The 21,926-nt window shown below is 35.9% G+C and overlaps 1 protein-coding gene across 2 annotated transcripts in view; it reads left to right on the top strand.

Annotated features, from left to right (window-relative positions):
• LOC139960629 (uncharacterized) overlaps positions 1-21,926 on the top strand; it is a 38,421-nt gene that overhangs the window by 8,928 nt on the left and 7,567 nt on the right. For both annotated transcript variants that reach the window (XM_071959160.1, XM_071959152.1), the window contains exons 8-34: positions 285-413; positions 1,024-1,368; positions 2,150-2,313; positions 3,246-3,450; positions 4,267-4,380; positions 4,541-4,654; positions 4,906-4,962; positions 5,570-5,923; positions 6,792-7,109; positions 7,964-8,188; positions 8,590-8,835; positions 9,878-10,159; positions 10,362-10,565; positions 11,576-11,690; positions 12,310-12,421; positions 12,886-13,222; positions 13,491-13,793; positions 14,276-14,466; positions 15,040-15,208; positions 15,847-16,005; positions 16,761-16,899; positions 17,493-17,692; positions 17,971-18,432; positions 19,201-19,316; positions 19,930-20,118; positions 20,559-20,627; positions 21,374-21,500. In XM_071959160.1, the coding sequence (XP_071815261.1) occupies positions 285-413; positions 1,024-1,368; positions 2,150-2,313; positions 3,246-3,450; positions 4,267-4,380; positions 4,541-4,654; positions 4,906-4,962; positions 5,570-5,923; positions 6,792-7,109; positions 7,964-8,188; positions 8,590-8,835; positions 9,878-10,159; positions 10,362-10,565; positions 11,576-11,690; positions 12,310-12,421; positions 12,886-13,222; positions 13,491-13,793; positions 14,276-14,466; positions 15,040-15,208; positions 15,847-16,005; positions 16,761-16,899; positions 17,493-17,692; positions 17,971-18,432; positions 19,201-19,316; positions 19,930-20,118; positions 20,559-20,627; positions 21,374-21,500 (5,445 nt within the window). The remainder of the gene's footprint in view (positions 1-284; positions 414-1,023; positions 1,369-2,149; positions 2,314-3,245; positions 3,451-4,266; positions 4,381-4,540; positions 4,655-4,905; positions 4,963-5,569; positions 5,924-6,791; positions 7,110-7,963; positions 8,189-8,589; positions 8,836-9,877; positions 10,160-10,361; positions 10,566-11,575; positions 11,691-12,309; positions 12,422-12,885; positions 13,223-13,490; positions 13,794-14,275; positions 14,467-15,039; positions 15,209-15,846; positions 16,006-16,760; positions 16,900-17,492; positions 17,693-17,970; positions 18,433-19,200; positions 19,317-19,929; positions 20,119-20,558; positions 20,628-21,373; positions 21,501-21,926) is intronic.

The following is a 21,926-nucleotide window of genomic DNA, read 5'->3' as shown; positions in this document are numbered from 1 at the left end:
AAAAATACAATAAAGTTTGAAAAATGAATTTCTTTGTAACACAAAATGCTATGAGGATGTGGTTTGTGCCTAGAAATTTAATTCTCATTATCTCAATATTTCAAATATCTCATTGGTGTCAATATTTCACAATCTCAATATTTCAACATCTTACCATCTCACTTGCTCCTCTATTTTCAATATTTTATTACCTCAGTGTCTTTATTTGTCTCATTATTACAATGAACAATCCTTCAGTTGATTGATAATCAACATCCTATACTCTGTATTGTTTTAATCTGCAGATATTGACGAGTGTTCCCTGGGAACAGACTCCTGCTTGCCTTCGCTGGGAGTCTGCTCAAACACAGCAGGCAGTTACAGTTGTGCTTGTGCAGGTGGATATGTTGGTGATGGAATAACCACATGTAGTGGTGAGTGAACCTAATGCCAATTACTTTAAGACATATTATTTAACAAAATAATATTAGAATTATATTCTAAAGAATAAAGGAGGATCTTTTTCAAATGTTTTCAGTGGATAAATATAAAAGACAATTTTGATGTGGTGACTAAGTATAGAGTGCATGCTGTGAATTCTACTCCCTGATTTTCGTTACTTTTAATACAGCAATTTTTGGGTCCGGTCTCAAGCTTTTCCTAATCAAATGATGTTGTACTCAAAATAGAATAACAATTGATTCCACCAAGACACCCTTCTAAATTTTGTTTTTGCTGAAAGAAGCTTTCTTCTATGCTGGTAATTGATGAAATTAATTTTATCTTCAACATTTTGTTGTCTGATTACTCATTTAAGCACAAATAGGGAGAACATTGACCACTATTTTTTTTGTAGAATTAAAGCTATATTCAAGTCAGAACAGAAATTTCACAAAAACTACCACACCCAGAAAAGTTTTCTTTTTCTTGTTGGAGAAAGTATCACACTTACACCTTAGGACATGAATCTTTTGATTCTCCATGCATCTGTTTTAAAACTAAATCATAATGTCACCTTGTATTCTGCTCTATTATTTATACCAGGATCAGGTTATGCGAACACAGTAGAAGTCGTGCCCGGCTCCCTCTATTGGTCATTCGACCATTTCAATACGAGCGGCGATGGCAGATTTGCGAATCAGAATGTCAACGCTTCAGAGTACAACGCGGACCCCGGTCTAGCTGTTTCGTACTGGTATGCCATCGCTGGAAATCATTCCATACGTACACGGAAGAATGGAACCGGCGACTGCATCGACTTTGGAGATTTTACCGGTCATTGCGTCGGTGAACCAAACCTCTGCACGGACGGTTTGACCTTTTCTCTATGGATACGAATGACCGCTGATGAGATCAAGGAAGTGGGTCCAATCTATGTAGTCAGCACAGGTACTTTACAGGAGAAAGTTTGTGTTCGTAATATCATAGCAACTATTAAAGTGCTATGCCAAGAAATAGTTAAACTTGTACCTAAATCCACAGATTATGTGTTTGGGTTTTCGTTTTTACACAAGAGCACTAGTATTTGGATTATTTTTAAGAAGAGAGAAGAGAAATTCATAATTGATAGTCATATTAAAATGTAAATGATAAAAGTTATTTCCATGCTTCAGTATTTTGGATTACTTGTTTTAGATGACTAAAATAGCGAGTTGGTAACAATAAGCTGTTACTTGAATCCAATACATTAATGGATAGCATTTGCCCTACAGGTTCTCGTTTCTCATATCTAGCTTGGTATGGTAGAAGATAAGATTAGACGAACTATATTATTATTTACACCATTCCGCATAGAGTAGGAGAGGATTTAACAATTCAATCTCTTAAACATCGCTTTGGGTTTTCCTTTTGTAATTGTCTCAACAAGGATTTCGCTTAACAAAAGTGTACAGCTGAAATTGTGTGCAATAGTTTATTAGTTTCCCACTTTGCTATACATTCATTTAACTAAGTATCTAACTTAAGTTTATAACAGCTATTTCAATATTCCTCTGAATGTTTAGCTTTAATACTATGAACAGTTTGTTAAGATAAATGAATAGATTCTTTAATCATTTTTTTTTTTAAATTGAAAAAAGCAGAGCAATATTTGAACACATTTCTTTTGTCTTTGATCTAATTCTTTTTTTTTTTCTGTTTTTCATTTTAAATCATATTTTTGTCATTCTAGGAGTTCCTGATTCTTCTGGTTTTGCTATTTCTCGTGACACTAGAAAGTTGCTATTTGTGATGAATGATGGCAGCACCCAGTGGAGTGTGGAACTGAATAACATGATTCCTGAAAATATCTGGAAGAACATCGGCTTCACTTGGTCGCAGACAGATGGACTAACAGTAAGTGCTTTACAGTGAATAAAAAAATCAAAAATCAAAAGTGATTTAATCAAGGCAAAAGAGTTGACAACGTTTTTGCTGTTTCTTTGTTAATGTTCAAATCATTGATCCTGTTTGGAATAATAATGTTTTTAAAAACATTTTCCATATATTGATGATATTCTAAATTAAAGGAACACTAAAAATGTAAAATGAACAACAATATTACACTAGGAAAGGAATGGTTTATCTGATAAAACCTGTTGAGATCAAACGACCATATCTAAAGTTAGGAAGGTGATATTGAAATGAAATTTCAACTAGCAGTTTGGAATGTTTTGTTTTCTTTTTTTATATGTGTAAAAGTAAGTTGGCCTGACGTTTCGATCCTAGCAGGATCTTCTTCAAAGGCCGAATGACAAGTAACAGTAACAGAAGGGACAAAAACACGCACAGAATACAGACAGGTTAATGAGCAATATTATATAAATATTTGTATCAGTAACTACTCTGCAAGCAGTCTTTAATTTGCAATTCATTTTCGTAGCTAAATTTGATCAATATCCAATCATGCTGTGAATACAAATGTGTTAAAAAACATATATTGCACAGACAGAGAAAGGTGGTTTGCAATAACTAAGCCTCTTTTAGCATTTGCCAGTGAATAATTAAGTGTTTCATTTTGCTTGAAAAAGTTCAAGATTTATCACTATATTTCTCATAAAGTTATGGACAACTACTTCTGGTTCTACGCGCATCAATACATCTGTGAAAACTGGATGGTATTTCCTTCCATCTTCCATATCATTTTGCTAATGATGACAGAAGCATATCAAATTTAACTATACCTGATTGGCTAGGTGAGGAAAGAGAACTATAAAGGCTTTTGAGATCTAAATTTTTATGATGAAAATATCTTCAGTTTTGACTCAGTTTATGTGATTATTTTTCAGGTCTATATTGATGCTAATCCAGTTGGGGCTGACACTAGCGGAAACAGCAATGGCCTCTCCTCGTTACTGAATAAGATGACGATTGGTTGTAAATATGACGGCAGCACCTTCACTGGCCACTCCTCTGCGATCTACGATGAAGTCGCACTCTGGCTGCAAAGATTCAACGATACTAATCGAATCGTGTGGATGATGGGAGGCTGGGGTGAGATGATTATGTCTGAACTATTTTATGATGTTTTTATGTTTTTTTTATGACCATTATTGTAGATAAAACCAAATCTTCAGTGAGTCTGGGCTGTTTTAAACTTTTGTTCCCTCACTGCAAAATTTCAGAGATACTTGTCAAATCTTGTGGATGACTTACACTGCGATGAGATGATGTTGTCATGACGATGTCATTCATTTTAAATGTTTTTTTTTCAGACAGTGCAAATATAACCAGGCATACACCTGTCTGGTCTTGTACTCTCCCTTTTAAACTTTGTGGTAAAACGTGCTAATTGGTGGCTAAATATGTTGTACTGAATATATATATATATATATATATTAAGAGATGTATGTGTGTATGTATAAAGAGAGAGGCATTTAGCTAGGAAGAGTGAGTAACAAACCCGATATGTGGCCTGCTTCTTTTGGTATGCTTGGTGATACTTGCTGCAACCCATATTAAAGCCAATAAATCCAACTGCATCTTAGACAAATCTGTAGCCTTTTCACTTTCTCACAACAAAAACAAATTGTATCTGCCCCCCCCCCCCCCCTCTGCAGTGAACTTGAATGATTAGGAAATGATGGCAAAATATGAACCAGATTGAGTTATGATAAAGTTTGTTCCACAAACTTGAGTTCTTAGGGGAAAATAATTCCAACATTAAATTAAATGAATTAAATTGTGGATTTTTCTGTGATTGTGGTACTAAACATTGTCAAGAACTTACTGCTTTAGCCATGGATGGAGGAGAATGACAGGCTATTTTCTCGGTTCATGTTATCTCCTATATTTCTGATGTTGTTTCAGATGGTGACGATTGCGAAGTACTGCCGTGTGACCAGGGGGTTTGTTGGGATACAGGTGTAGCCTCCTACCAGTGTGACTGTTACCCCGGATACAATGAGACCAACTGTGACACAGGTAAGAACTCTAATTTTTCACCGTTTTTCGTTTACGTTTCTGAGGAAGTTGGCAGACAGAGTGGTAATTGTGAAAGTGTGTTTGCATAGCTGAATGGTAAAGGATATGAAAAGAAATAGAAATATTATATAATTTTTCCTCTATAAATTATCTTCCCCAGAAATTGATGAATGTGAATCTAACCCCTGTCAAAATGGTGGAACCTGCACCGATTACATTGCTTATTATGTGTGCACGTGTGCGTTCGGTTATACTGGATCAAGCTGTCAGATTGGTAAGTACTGTGTTAGTATGAATTTGAATGTAGGGTTAATAAATCAGTGTGCACGTGCACAGGAAGAGATCTAGATAATCAGAACACACATATTTATTCGAATAAAAAATTAATAATGCACCAACCTCAGAAGTTTAATTGTTAAACTCTAAGAATATGGAGAAGCAGAAGTCCAAATTTTTGTTCTTCATTATATCAAAGAAAAATTGTTTGAGAAATGTAAATAAACAAGTCTCTCACTTTCTCTGCAGATGCAACGCCTAATTATGATTATTCATACGTGGAGACATTAAGTCCGGACGAGCTACGTAAGTTCTGTCGTGATAACTCTGCATAATTCAGAGAATTGTCTGAGTTACAAAAGCAGCAACTTGTTATAAAATTGCATTGTTGAAGCAAAACAGCATCAAGTTTTCTAGTTTTGATTGGCTGTGAAGAGGATGTATAAATATTGACAAATCTTTTTCAATATGATTTATGTAGGTGGTGGTATGATTAGCAGAATTTCATAATTACAACTTTCTTTTTGTGGAAAAACATTTATGATCACTATATGGCTGTGAATTCAAGTCTTTGAAATTGTCTTACATGTTCTGAACTTATAAAATTTTCATATCTGCTTTAATAACGAGAGGAATCTTTGTAAACCTCAAAGAATACTTTCAAACCCCTTAAAAGGAATGATTTTTAGCTAAACTTAATGCAATAAAAAGACCCTTCTTTTAATCCACATTTTTATTGTGAAGAATGACTTAATCTGGATTTTGAGGAATGTATTTCTCATCAACACCGTGCACCATTATCCGATCACCACCATAATTTTTTTCAGAATGAGTTTGCCCCTTTATTTTACAGTCAAGTATCATATTTTTGTTAGCAATATCATATTTTTTAAATTTTTTACTGTCTTCTTAGTATTGGATTCATCGGCCAATAGCTTCTATCAAGCAGCCACTCTACACTTCCCATTGACCGATCTGCAGAATGTGGACATCTACGGCAGCAATGTATCCGCTGCTCTCGGCAGGGGTAACGTCTCCCTCTGTTACCAATTTGAGGCGCAGGATAACTGGATAAACCTAGGTGCTTACGACTACGATTGCATCAGCTACCCGTTGGCGTGTTCCTCTGGTCTTTCAGTCGGTCTGTGGATGAAGTTGGATCCGTTGATCTCACCTGGCATCGTTCTATCATCCGCCGGTAACGCCTCCAATGCTGAAGTCGGTATCACTCTCTCGGTTACTTCTGCCCTGGGATTAGAGTTTGTCGGTGAGTTTTGTTGCCAGAGTTAAAAAGCAGGGTATGGTATTGAACAAAGCACTGTGCAGCATTGGACCATACCAGCTGTAGCTATAACAGCTTTAACAGCTTTACAGCTATACAGCTTACAGCTATAACAGCTTTAACCACAGCAAGCAAAATCAGAATGGGTCTGGATTTTTCTTTTATTGTCTGCAGGTTGGTCGTCAGTAAGTTAAAAGATAGTCACTATTTTCTTCATTTTTTTCTTTTCAGTAATTGGCAAATGTTTCTATATGTATTGACACCCAAGGTTATTCCCAGACAGTGAGGAAGAATTGAATAATTGGTTTAATAGTGACAGGGTGGCAAGACATGTAATGTATATTTTAGTGGCAACAAATTATGATTTGACGGAGGTCGGTAAACATTGTTCTGTTACCAGTGATTAACATACATTCTGAATCTTTTGTTTTGGACAGCATTATCTCAAAAGTGTCCACTACCATAGACATGTGATAGTAAAGGCAACTGTCGATAGGTATTGTGTGCTTTATTATGTTCAAGGGAAGAGTGGTGGGAGGGGGGGACAATGATGTGTTCTGTGTGTTGTGGAGGGAAAGGGATATTGGGAATGGTATAGGGTAAAGGATACAAAACAAAAATATGGGGGGGGGGTTGGGGGAATAGGACAGACGATATTGTTATAGTGATTAACATTGAGTTTTACATATGTAACAATTACATCTAACAGATCACTACCACCTACCAGGATGACGTGGCTTGAAAACCAAATAAATTGTTACATATTTGCATTTTGCTTTTACACCTTTAATTTTGTCATTTTTAAATTATTAATATAACCTTGGCATTTACTTTCCTTTTCCTTTATTTTCAGTTGTCGATGGCGTAAATGACAAGCAGGCGGTTGAAGTTGTCGCCAGCGATCTCATCTTTGATAAGTGGATACAGGTCACTTTTGTCTGGAATCCACTGACCACGGACATCATCGTCTACGTCAATGGACAGTCTGTACCGCGGGTTCAAACAACTGCACCGCTGGGGTCATTTAACACCACCGTCTATTACGATGTATTAACGGTCGGGACGATGTTTGAAAACTTGGCCTCAGCATATCCCATCCTCGTCAGTGACGTAGTAGTCTGGGAGAGAAGCCTAAGGAGTTTTGAGATTAACACCTTGCTGGGCGTAACATGTACGTGGAAATTTTGTACTGTTTAATTACTGTCTTCTCAAAGATGTATTCTGTTGATGGACAATGTAGCACATATATACCTTAAAAGAGAAAATATCTTCTACAAAGTTTAGTTGAAAACTCCATCAATATCTAGTTCCTATTTTGAGATATGGTTGATTGAGTGTTACCTATTTTGACTGGCTTAAACTCTTGATTCTTCCAGGAGGTGGATCACAGTGGGTGGTCTGTGATGGTATCATCGCAAAGGATCTTCAGAATCTTTACACTCGTATTACAGTCCTCTTTTATATATTTATTTCGCCTTGAAATATGATGATGACCTTAATGATCCACTTCAGGAGAAGGGAAGGTTTAGCATCTTAAAGAAATGTTTCATTCAATCAACTATATTTAATAGAGACAAGATAATGAGATGAAGATTTAATTTGAAGAGGGGGAGGGGTGGGGGTATATCCTGCTTTTACTGCTTTAAACAAAAGACACCTATACATTCCCAAATCAGGTAACCTACTTTTGCATTTTTCTAGAAAGAGTACTTGCTAACTTTTACACAAATGTGAAATGGAGAGTCTTCATTAATAGAAAGTGCAACTTTTCGGTTTTTGTAAACAGCAGCGTTTAATTTTAACATTTTTATTTCTCTCAAAAGCGGCCTGTTGTCCCTGCATAATGGGAAGAGCGTGCATGGGAGTTATGCTGGTTTACAACTTTTGTACACATGAACACATTGTGTGTAATAGTTTTCCACATTTTGCAATTCATTAAAGTTTCTTTTATTGACTGATTGATTTTGTTGTCATTTTCTAGTTTTATTTATTTGGTTGTCATACTTCATTTCATGTCTCTTTCAGCAAGAGAGCTCGAACTGTTTAAATTTGCTGACCATTATTGGACCAGCGATGGCTACCTGACCCGTCTTCAGCTGACCTTTGTCGAATATTATCCTATCTGGGAGAAGGACGAAGACGATAGGCTGTCAAGAGCAGGAGATGCAGGGGTGATCCTGACCCAGGGGAGGGACAGTCAAGGCTATGCACTAGATATCATAGGAGACGGTGACAACTGGATTTTCATGGGTAACTATAGTCTGATCAGCCTACTGAGATGGTGTTAAATATGAAAATACCAAAGGGGATCTTTTATTTGTAGGGTGGGAGCAGTGGATTTTTAATTATTGGGTGGTGGTGTATTGGGGGGAGGGATATAGGAGGAAAGGGAACTCAATGCAGCTCACCATCGAGACACTGAATCAAGAGGACACATAGAATTAGTTTTTCTTTGCATTTTGAAGTGATATATATTTATAAAAAAAACTATATGTATGTACATGTATATATGTTTTTTTTTATGTATATGTATATATATATATATATGTATATATATATATATATGTATATATATATATATATATGTATGTTTATATATGTATATATATATATATACGAAGAACTAACCCATCCCTTTAAATCATAAACAGGTAATTTTGCTAAACGTTGTATCAGCAATCCTGCCAAGTGTACAAATGGTCTATCCATGTCAGTCTGGGTAAGACTGTCTCAAGTCCATGACCAGGATACTCACTACATTATCAGCTCTGGGGAACAGGTCACTCGAGGCTTCTCAATCTTCCAGAGAGTTGAGGACAGATTGGGGGCAGCAGTCACAGATGGAGACACCCGTTGGGTGGTTGAATTGAAGCACGAACCGTACTTACAGTATGATGGTGAGACATAACAGTTTGTAACTCTTAAATGCTTGTACCAGTCGACAAAGGATGTTAGATCTTATACACAGTCGATGATTAGTACATGTACATATGAATATGAAATTGAGAATCATGTTTCTTTTAGATGTTTTTGGGTTGTCTAGTTCTGTCAAAATTTAGGTGATAACTTGAAAAAAGTTCCTGATATTAATAAGTGAAGTGAACTGGCAGATCAAATTTTGTCAGTGTTGTCAGATGGACACAGATTCTTAAAATTTTAGAAGTCCTGGAAATGTCAGAACATGTGTGACCATGAGATCTGCAGTATCCAACTACTTGTTTGTTATGATGGGGGGGGGGGGCGGGGTGGGGGGTATACTGGTGAATGTATTTCAATGTCAATGTCCCAGCATGCTGAAATAAGGGACTGTTAAAGTGATTAACCCGATCATCAACATATGAATTTAAACGTTTTGATTATACTGCTGCCACATTATGGAATAACTTACCCCAGGACATTTGCAATATTAATATAGACTTAACGCAATTCAAGAAATTACTTAAAACACTGTTTTTCAGAGCTGCCAACACAGATTAATGTACTTATTTTATATTTGCTGTACATACTTATTTTAGGTGTTATTATTGTATTTTAGTAATAAGTTTTCTATTTATTTTTCTATTTATGTTTTAATATTTCTATTTTTCTATACAATCTTAACTTTTACATCCTTTTTAACTTTTTGTACTTTTAACGAATTTTTTATCTTTTGCTGTAAAGCGCTTTAGAGCAATTTTTTTAATTGAATAAGGCGCTATATAAATCTCGTGTAATAATAATAATAATAATAATTAACAAAGTCTGTTAATCAGAAGCAAAAAGACAAAATTGCCAAATCCATTCAAAGACTGCCTTTAAATTTGTCCAGACTGTATTAATCTCACATTTGGAACACAAGATGCCAGTTATTCATATCCTTCAGTATTTATGTCTGCAGATTTGCCTCAATCTAAGAGACTGCAAACTCCAGTTAATTCTAAAGTTTCTTCCTTCCCCCAGATAATGTTGTCTCAGACACAATGGATTACTTGGGCGAGTGGACGAACCTGGCCCTGAGTTGGACTCGTAGATCTGGTCTGGAATTCTACATGGACGGTCGATTGGTGGCCGTAGACCCCACCGGTTACAGGAAATTCCGGACCAAGGACGACGAGACGAGACTCATTCTGGGAAGGAGGAATGATTACCTGAGCAATGCGGCAAACTTCTCTTGGGAGGAAACCGCTATCGTTGAAGAATATCTAGAGCCTTTTCAGATGAAAGAATCTCTAATAAAATTAGGTATTTATGGATAATTCTGTTACTTGTTGATGTTTTGTTTCATTTAGTTTTACTTTGATAAGTACCTGAATAGGTCTTTAAAAGATATCACTATTTGTATAATACATATTTATTTATAGATGTATATTATATCTCTATGAGTCAAGCTTGTCTTTTTAAGTTCATAAATTAAATCTACTTTTTGTCGCCTTTTTTTTTATAGGAAATGAAAACTACCAGGAAGCACAGTATGTTTGGGATGCAAGGGCCTTGATAACAAGTACTGCAGATGTATTAAGTAATCATGCCGTCAACCGATCTGGACCTAATCGGTTCATCGGTCCAACTCTCGGTGTCTCCATCGCCGAAGATGATGATAAAGGAGAATATGTTTCCCTTCCTGGTAGTCCAGATTATATTGTATTAGGTAAGGTCCATTTTTTGCTTGTAATGGGTCTGTATAAAAAATGTGTAATCCATATTGTTAGCTGTTTACTTGGTATGGTCCAGTTTACCTTTGAGTGGGGGAAAAACCTGGACTATGTCATAATGAGCCCATATTATTATATTGTTAAAGTTAGGGTCCAGTTTAATTTGTACAAGTTAAAACCCCGGTTTTATTACGTTTAGAAAAAAAATCTTATTTATTGTGTTGTATTACTGTAGGTAAATGGATTTGTTTTTCGTTGGCAATGTCAGTCGTTGCTACCACTATTAAGGATTGAAACAACTAGCTATCACACAGCCTCATTGACAGACTTACCAGTATAAGTGCATCCCCATGAGCAAAAGTGGAAGTAGAGTACCCATTGGTATGAGTACAAGGCAACGAGTACTTAATCTTGTAGTTGTATCTCTACTAGTACAAGTAAAGCACCATGAGCACAAGTGGAAGTAGAGTACCCATTGGTATGAGTACAAGGCAACGAGTACTTAATCTTGTAGTTGTATCTCTACTAGTACAAGTAAAGCACCATGAGCACAAGTGGAAGTAGAGTACCCATTGGTATGAGTACAAGGCAACGAGTACTTAATCTTGTAGTTGTATCTCTACTAGTACAAGTAAAGCACCATGAGCACAAGTGGAAGTAGAGTACCCATTGGTATGAGTACAAGGCAACGAGTACTTAATCCTGTAGTCGTATCTCTACTAGATTTCCTGAATGTCCAAAGTATGAGGACGACCACAGGAGGACGAGAATGAATACAGGCAGGCAACTATGCAAGCACGTTTACATATCTGCTGTTTTCATTGAACTTCGTTAAGATAGAAATGGATGATCGTAGTGGGAGAAGTTGAACAGTGAACAGTTGACGACGTTGGGTTCCAAGAAAGATATTGTCGAATTATCCGACAAATTTGAATCTATCACAAAAGTGTACAAGAGTAGTTTTTTTTAATGAATGAGGTTTTTAAATGATGTGTTTATATTCCAGGTGATTTTGAGGACAGTTTTATCAAAGATCCATTGCAGAGCAACTCAGGATTCAGCATGGCGATGTGGGTCAGGTTACCAGATGATAACAGCACAGATAGAAAATATATTATCAGGTAAAATTACTAATAAAGAACCCTCTCAATATGAGAAGTCAACGATGTAATGCATGTTAACTTGAGAGAATGAGATGCTGTTTCATCTTTTGTATTTCTCTCATAGTATATGTTTGTTTTTTGAGGTGGGGTGGGGGAGAGGGGCCGTAACAATATGGAAGAAAGTAGAGCTCTTTGCACCATAACAATCCTGTCTATTATTACATTAGTGTCAGTGAAATATAGAACTCCTTCATTGCCCTACTCCACTGCCGTATGACTTTTCTAACATTGTTTTGAAACTATTGCTCAGCTTTGAATATCAACCAGATATTGACAGCTTGAATCTAGAAAGGTTTACAAATGCTGCTAGAGTTATTTCCTAAACGTTTTTAATTTGACTTCAATCAATGAATACTGAAGATTTCTGAATTCTCCTTTATATAGCCAATGACACATTTGTTTTGCACGTAGTCATGAGCAACCACACCCCAATAACGGAACGCATAATAACTGCTAACAACAAATGAGGAATTAATATTCAAGATTTTAGCTCCATAGTACATATACATTGGTATATGATGTTGTCCATTAATACAGATGTATGCATGGATTGATAACGATGTTGTCTTTATTTCAGCTCTGGGGGTTTCCCTGACGAGACTGGTCTTTCTGTGTTCATGCAGGAAGAATCACTGTTCATTGAAGTCAATTACGGATTCAACTCTACTCTCACAGAGTATTCACTCTCGGTGAGTTTTAGGGTAATTTCGGGAAACCGATCATTTGGAACGTGGCCATTGAGAATGAACGAAAAACATTAGACAGGTTGAATAAGAAGACCTTATCGTCAGTGGTACCTCGTCAGTATAATTACTTAAATGAATACACAAGCTTTATCCTCATAAGATAATACAGAGAAAGATAAATATGGATGAAAGCATTATGCAAGCATTATGAAAGCAAAATGCTTAAAAGCATGAAAAGCATTGAAAAATGCTTTACAAATGATGTTTTGCAATATGATTATATGTTGAAAGGTTAGACTGTTTGTAATTGAAGCAACAGGGTACAAGGTATCGAAACATGCTAAGAGAGATCATCAAATATGTTTCCAGGGTAACTGATGACATTGGCAGTTTTTTTTGCGATGAATATTACTTTGGTCTCTCAAATGGTGCCGTCTTTAATTGTTAATTCATATCTATTCCTCCAGAATGATTTACTAAATACATGGATAAACATCGCTCTCACCTGGCACGAATTTGAAGCTCAGAGATTGTACTTCAATGGATTAGAAGAACCAGAGATAACGTCTTACATCCAGGACGAGCCAGTCCAAGTCAGTATTAACGCATCTGACGCGGTGATGGTGAACGATACAGGCATCAATGCTACGTACGGCGATAACGTTACCATGGCGCACTCACTCCTCATTCTGGGAAGGAAGAACGACAATGATACCGACTTTGGAAGATTTGACATTCGTCACCTTGTCATATGGGATCGATACATACACAAGAGACATGTCCACAAACTACTAGGAATATCAGGTAAGTTTAGTTCAAATTTGTTTAGTTGTCAACGTCAGTTTTGACTGTCTGTCTGTCTGTGTGATTTTATAATGAATAGGTCATAATTATAATAAGTTTTACTGGCTAGTTTAAGCAATTTTTTGTCCAAGATGCATTTGTGGTTTCTAATTAAATACCAAAATTATATATATATGGAAATTTAGGAGAAAAAGATTACACCAGTTTTGAAATAGAAGTTTATAAGAGCTGATGATATGTTTTGATTTTATATTTTTTTGTTTTCCAGATGTAGAGAAATATTTTTATGACAGCTCGTCTTACTACTGGGCATTTGATGATCCCATGAACTACCTGTTAGCTCCTGATAGTGTCTATGGAGGGGCTAGATCAGCCAATGACAGGCACAACTCATCCAGAAGTCTGTACACCAATGGTGTAAACGGCTGGGTGAGGCTGAAATCCTTTGGGAGTCACTGCTTAACAGATCCATCCCTGTGTCTTCACGGATTTGCTGTCGGATTTTGGATGAAAGTCAAAGATTTGAGGACCGGATCGAAGTGTCTCATGACGTCAGGAGCAGACAATGATGGTGAGGAGTAGTGAACTTCAAAAGCTTAGAATCTCTACGACATAGTACGCTAACATGCTCATCTTGACTTAAGTGTGCATGGGAGCACTGGAATCTCTATGACATAGTAGTATCCTAACATGCTCACCTCGAATTAAGTGTGCACGAGAGCACTGGGTGTTGATCAGTGTCATCTTTTAGCTGTACTTATGTGGTAGAAAATAGTCTAATGAGGGCAGTTTCATACTTATCAGGGAGTTCAGTCATGGAGTATATTTAACATGCATCATTAGCTTCAGTGGCTGCATTCTTCAGAAATATCTTTATTTTTTTTTTGTCTCTTTTTTTTTTTTAAATCAAATACAAAGCAATCTCATATACTGCTATTAAGAAATCAATAACGATTTTTGTAAATCATTTGTTATGTTAATTTGTGGTTTCTAGCCCCATCGAGCCGTTCCCCTAGTCCTCCATTTTCGATACAATCATTTCTTTCTTTTCAGCTGAGAGGGGATTTGCAATTCTCCAGACACCAGTCTCTCTCTTGTTTAAAGTTGCTGATGGTCTGAAGTGCTGGTCAACCACCGTGACTCAGGACTGGTTACACTTCAACCAGTGGATGTATCTGGGTATGACGTGGTCCCAAGGGAATGGACTGACCATCCTGATGAATGGGAAGGATGTTGGAATCAGGGTGAGTGAGTCATGAATGCTGATCACCATTATAAATAAACATATCAAATTGGTCGGAAAAATCTGCAATACACATACCAGATAATGAAGGTTGATGATAAATTATTTAATGTTTAGTATAGCATGTTTAAAAAGTACCTGTAGGGATGGCCCACTAAGTTTATTTCAAAAATAGGTAGGGGTGATATATGGAGAAGGAGCATAGGAAACTTTTAGACAACTTATTTTGTGTTTCCTCTCACCCTGTCCCCCAGCTCTCCACCCACAATGGAGACATTCTTGCTGCCCATATATTCACACAGTGTGTTGTTTACAGGAGTCTGTAATCTTCTCTTTTTGGTTAGGGTTTTAATATCATTCAAGGACAGAGTTCTGACATTTCTTCTTGAAAGAGAGAACTTTCCCAGCAAGTTTAAGGCTGTTATCCCTTATTTTCCAATGCTTTTTGTTTCATCAGTTGTTGAAGTTTCACATGGATAGTTGTTTTTCAGTGCTGTAATATAAGCTCTTATGTTAATCAGTTAATTTGTTTATCACTATTTATTTTATTTCTTATCTCTTCTTATCCTCCTAGTCTACCGTTACAGACGATGTGAGAGACAGCGTTCGCTTCCAGGACGTCATCATCGGTAAATGCAGTAACAAGAGAGACTTTGCCGAAGCTTATTACGATGACATCGTGGTTATTGTTCCAAGGAGTGCCAACCAGTTCCCTGGACCTGAACTTCTACATGGTGATCCAGGTCAGTAAAGTGACAGAATAATGAAATTAAACCTTGGTACTTATCAAGCCATCTAAAATCACCCATCAAGATAGGTTTGTGTTTGCGGTATTGAAAGCAATCTTATCTTGGTGATACTTAGTTCAATTTAGTTCTGTAAAGATATGATAAGTCAACATTTAATTATTACCTTTGATAGATGTCGGATACTGTTTCTCTACAACCTCCCTCTAACAATGCAGTTCATAACATTTGAATAGTTGATTATTATTCAGATGCTTAATTTAAAAGACAAACTTCTGTCAAGCTTTTGAGTTGCTTTTTAGCAAAAGGCACTGTGCAGATCTTAGTCTGTGAAGTACATGTGTAAATTCCAGTATCATGAGACGAAGTATGCTAAGATCATAAAATTTGGGTCATGTTAGGATTTGAAAGTACAAATTAATTCAGGAATAATATAATGAGTTAACTGTAACATAATTCTGAATTGGTTTCATATTGTATCTCACATAGTTTCCCTTTTCTTTTCTTTTTTAATTTTGGACTTGTCGGAACTATTATTGATATTTGTGCTAGCACAGAATATTGATACCGCAATTTTGTAAAAGTTTTTGTATGGCAACAATAAATTTGATTTCCGACCTTCTGTGTGTTTTCAGTTTGCCACGGTTACCTATCAGCGGATGAGTACTTCAACCTCTCATCCTCGGACGTTACTCGAGTGAACAGCAACGTGACAACAAGAGGAGACGACGATGTCAGACAGAGAGCTGTGGATGTTCACCCTGCTCCCGACAGAAATGGATATGTAGAGATAGGTAAAAATTATACCTTAATTCTACACTTCACTGAAAAATTTCAGGGAAAATTAATATGTTCTATTTAAGTGATTTTCAAAAGTCAAAAGGAGAGGGATAGGATTGGAAGGGTGGATTATGTGAGAAAGAGAACAATAATGAAATGGCAGTCCGTCTGGGGGGTAGATGATTGATTAGAGGAGTAACTGTTGCCAGTAGCCTAATGTTGTTTACTTATTACGAACCTCACCAGATTCATTCAATTTATTTAAAAGCAATGTAAAAAAAAATTCCCCGAAAGTCATAAATTGCAGGTAATAAGCCCCAAAAGTTGATGATGACAAGGTCCCACTCCCAGATTTTTTATCAAAGATGCAAAGATGGTTAGGCTTAGTGCCTCTGCCATGAAAGTGGGGTAGCTATAAGCTTACATTGTAGGCTAAATGTTGATGTTAGTTTGAATAGCCACAGACTTTATGCCACTGTTGTGACATTAACAAATCTAAGAAAAATGAATATGTTCAAGGGTGTAATGTTGTTAGAAATTAAGCTGCAAATGCAACCAGTTGCTTAAAAATGGAGCAGTTGTAATCTAGGAAGACAAGAATTTGAAGTTTTAAAGAAAATAGTTATGTTAAGACAGCCTTTTTACTTTTGTCAGTCTGGGAATTTACATAAATGTGGGTACCATTCCTGCAATGTTGGCACAGATTAATCTATTTGCCTTGTGATCAGTCCAATACTCCATACATTTTTGCATTTGTTTCTTATTTTAGGTGATTTCTCTAAGAGATGTCTGAGTTTTCCTGCTGCCTGCTCTAATGGAGTTACAATATCTGTTTGGATGAAACTGAAAAATGTCAGTAACTTTGGTGATCCAATCACAAATCCAGATGGTGTTGGATACATCTTAAGGTTTGTGTACCTATAAGTTGACACTTTCCACTTTAAATATTGAAAATACCCAACTTATTTCACATGAATACCTGACTTATTTCACATAGTTATTGAATTTCCTGACTCATTCCACATTAAATTTTTGAATAACATGACTCATTCCACATAAGTGTTCAAATAACTTACTTATTTCAGGTAAGCATTGAATAACCGGACTCAATTCAATTGTAGGTATTGAAATACCGGACTCAATCCATGTATTGTATTTCCCGACTATTAAACTCATGTTAGTATTGAATTACCAGACTCATTTCACTAAGCATTGAATTACCGGACTAAATTTAGAACCCAGTTCATGTAAAAACTGACTTATAAAACTAAATTCTGTCTCATATCACGCAAGTAACAAGTTATCCATCTCATTTCACATAAGCATTGAGTTACTCATCTCGTACCCAATTAGTTTCACATAAGTATTGCACATAAGTTGCCCTCAAACCATATTTAATAAATGAGATATTTCATTCTCTAATTTACCTTCTCATTGTTCTCTCTCATTAAGACAATTAGTTTGAACTCTGATGTTTTCCATTCATTGTATTTCTTGGTAGTTCTGGGGCTCAGAGTAACCAATCAACAGGATTTGCTGTTTACACTGATAATGAGACAACTATCGTTGAAGTAAACAATGCCAAATGCTCCTGGAAGACATTCTACGGCCTTGGCTTCTCCATTGAAGATTGGACTAATCTCGGCATAACGTGGAGCCTGTGGTCTGGTATTTCACTCTATGTCAATGGAGTTTTACAAGGTAAATTAACTTCAATTGATTAAAGTTTGCTAATGTCAAACAACAGACCATTTAAGGAAGAGAAGTCTGATGATATTTTTTTAAGAACTCATCTTGAAATATGTAAAGTACAGCTGAAGATACAAATATATATTCCAACATCTTAACATTATTCATTTCATAGCAATACTTCTGTTCTAATTTGTCAATATAGATTTAGTGTATGTGCATTCATTGTATTTATTCTTCAAATTCATAACTTTGCATTTTGTTTTTGACATGTGTGATTTTTTTTCCAGTTCCAATCGATGAGCCGATGTCCGAAGTGACGACCACAGATTCTAACGATATCTTTACAGCGATGAACAGCACCCTCAATGTAACAACAATGGAAACAACAACAATGGAAACTACAATGGAAACTACCATGGAAACAACAATGGAAACAACAATAGAATCTGGATGGAATGAAACGTCAGTCAATGGAACCAATTCAACAGAAGCCTTCAATGAAACTTCCACTGAAATGCCTAATGTTAACCTTGATGAATGGAAAGCCTGCAAACTGTGGCCATTGGTCAACTTTTCATCCTTCCGGCTGGATGATGACTTCTCCAAACTTCACCTTGGGAAGAGAAACGACAAGAGTGATGGATATCTTTGGGCCGAGTTTTCAGATTTCGCTGTTTGGTATCGAGTCATGGATCCTTATGACCCAGATATTGATAAAAAATTGATGGGGGATGAATGCCATAAAGTAGGTAAGCGGAAATATGCCAGTATTGAAGTCGGTGGTGTATCACAAAATAATTTACCTCCATTTTAATGTACTATTCAAATCTCAGTTAAAATCTCAGGACCATCACGCAATAGCTCAATCCTTTTGCAAGACGGTAGGATTCTTTTTCGGTGGGTTCGACCATATCCCATGCTCTTAACATCGGTAAAACTATGCCATTTCATTACCTTCAGTAAGACCTTACGTTTCATGAAGAACAGAAAGTGACAGTTAAGTCCACGCCATCTGTTTACCTTCGATACCACCATTCTATACACTAGGCTTATCTTCATGTCAACCATGCCATTATATTGTATTGGAGATTATAGTAAAAACCTGCGAAAAGGTGATCTTTAGCATTGTCTAATTACTTATCAAATCATACGTGGATTGCTTCCAAATTGCTGTCATTAATACCTTACCATACAATATACCTTTCTTAGTCTTTACTGAAACAAATTTATCAAAGTCCTCTTTCCCATTTTGCAAGAATAACAAAATTTCAGACGTAATCCCCACAGTTTGATCAGAACATTGAAGTATTCTACCAGGCCTCGCTCCCAGACTCTGGTGATGATACTTGGATAGAATCAAATCATTTTTAAATATTATTCAACTTTCAATAGCTTTAAGAAAATAATATTATAACCAATTCTTGGTAAATGTTTGCTGAACACGCATCATATTTTATTTTGTAGACAGGAGAAAATAATTTAACCCCCTTTTTTTTCTCATGATTTTTGTTATATAGTCGTTACCACGAACCATGCAGAATTGGATCAATACACACCTTGGACTGGAACCATCGAATGCGACGACGTCCATCTTATTGATTGCACAGAAACCATTGATGATTTCTTCGCCGTGGTAAAGTATTTATTACTGTTTTAACAATTATCATTGTTTATCATGCATTGAATAACGTACTGCTGCATCTCTCAGTTTCCTTAGTTACAAAATACTGTGAAAAAACAGTAATGTTTTTTGTTGTTGTACAAAAACATCTGTACATCTTTGGATTTTTAAAGTAAATTCAGTTATAGCATTTTACTGTGCCATATCTCGATTTTGTAGGAGAATCATATAATTTGTTTTGTTTTTTCATATTACAACTTGTGAACTTTAAGATTTAAGTCTATGTATCTTTATATTAATATTGTATGCAGATCATTTTAATTTAATGAACTTTGTTATTTACATGCAGACAAATGTCTGATCCTGAAATGTTATTAAAGTATTTAGATTTTATTACTGTTTTCAGATATTTGTTGATATTTCACTGTAATGGTGTTTGATTGTACCCCTCCTCCATGACATATGCGTTGCTGTTTCGAAGTAACCAGTGTAGAATTGTTTTATTTATGAGTTATTTGTTGTTTGTTATTTTTTATTTGTATAGTTATTTGTTGTTTTATTGTGTGTCAGCACCTTTCCACGTCTGAAACAAAATTCAAACATTTATCTTTGATATTTTCCCCAGATGAGCGAAGAGAATACCTTAGACGAGTTTATGTATGGTACTCTGAAAAGACGACTCAATAATTATACCGATGTATCAAGTTACATGACAGTCAACCAATTGGTCATGTCAACCATACTGGTGGATCGCGCCCTCACTAGGGATTTACCCGTCACTATCAATGCAACGGATGCCGAAGAAGATATTCAGGTAATCCCTAAACATATTGATATTTGCTTTTAAACCTTGCATTTCAATGAAAATTTGACGATTGGAGAGACCTTACATATATATGTAATATGAATATGTAATTGAGAATAATTAAAAATTGAGGCAGTTAGAAACTGAGTACTCAGAGATTGACAAACTGTGTGAAACGATTCTACCCCAGCATAAGAATGTTGATGTTATTTCAAGTTAAAATGCCAATAAAACATTGCCAAAAATTTATGTTTAAGGTTAATTGTGTCAATTATTGCATGAACAATACAAGGTCCACAGGATTTTGTTAACTGGAAGATCATTATTCCAATGTTTTTCGTCTTAAATCATGGAAAGTTTACCCAATACGTCGAGGGGAAATGGTTTTACAGTATTTCACATTCCTAATAATTAATATTTAGATTGATATGATTGAATATTTCTTGCAGGATCTTCTCGTCCTTACCAGCAACATGTTTGATGCTACACGCAGACGAAGATGGGTGACGATACAACAGGTATATTAAAGGGATTCATTCCGAGTTTGCCTAGATCAAAAATTGACCATACTTTGCTGTTATGTACATGTAAAAAAATTGTGTAACATAACTCATTTAGTGTGTTTGCATGTGTCTGTGTAGAGAGATCTAAGAATTAGTCCAATATAATGTTAATTTATTTGGTTCAATATAATAATTATCAGGCTCAAAATTTCATGTCAATGTTCAATATTTACTGGGTGTGAAAGTAAATGGCAGTCATTGAGGCGGGATGAAGAAAAGGGTAGGACAAAACATGAGAGCACAGTGCTCACATGGCATGTCATAACATGGAGTAGATTCACATGAATGCCACTGACCACTGGAGATCTGATGCAATGAAATGTTATTCTCCACTTTTTATGAGAAAGTCAATGATGCATCAAATAGACTGAAAAGAAACTTCCATTGAAGGGACAAATGCATATTGCATTGATGAACTTTCAGGTGTGCATTGATTAGCTTGGACAGCACAGGTGATGAAAGCTATCTAATCTATTGGAGCCAAAATTGTCCCTGAGATAATGAAATAAAAGTGACACCCATCTCTAGGTACATTCTTTGGGATGTACTTGGTAGGAATATATACAAACCGTAGACTCCAGACTGAGGTGCATTTCATTCTAATAACCAAATGTGCTCTAGTGTAGGCCTACCATGACAGTTGTCTTTCAATATTATAATTATTATAATTTTTATTTTATAATATTTTCTATTTTTTGCAGTCTAACTCTGGCTCACCAGATTTGATGAATAAGCTTGATAGTTACAGTATGAAGATGTTGAAGCGGATACAGGAAGCAGATGGAAGCATGGATGTGGTTAATATGACCTTTGTAACTGATAACATCGGTAAGTGAGCTCCGTTCATACAACTATAATGACTTATAAACTACTGCTGGAGGTAATTTCTGTGTCTCTATTGACCAGTCGCACCAATGTCATCATATACTTAAGCACATTAGAAGTGGCGTATGTGAACTTCAAATGTTCCTTTAGAAGGCTGATGTGAACTTTAACAACAGATTTGAAACTAAACAGCCTCTTAAAAAAATTTAAATGTTCCTTTAGATTGTGGATGTGTAGTTCAAATGGAAATTTTATTTTAGAAGACAGATGTGAGCTAATGAAATTCCCCGTGAAGACAAATGTAAATGTATCTAAATCCCTTAAAAGAGAGTTGAGAACTCCCACAGAAGACACAAAATTCTTTTAGCCAACAGACATGATCTCAACACAATTCCCTTACAATAGAAGACAATTAAATCCTTTCCTGAA

Source organism: Apostichopus japonicus, chromosome 3, assembly GCF_037975245.1.
Source record: "Apostichopus japonicus isolate 1M-3 chromosome 3, ASM3797524v1, whole genome shotgun sequence".
NCBI lineage: Eukaryota > Metazoa > Echinodermata > Holothuroidea > Aspidochirotida > Stichopodidae > Apostichopus > Apostichopus japonicus.
The sequence above is the reverse complement of the archived record's forward strand: the minus strand, read 5'-3'. Positions and strand labels throughout refer to the sequence as shown.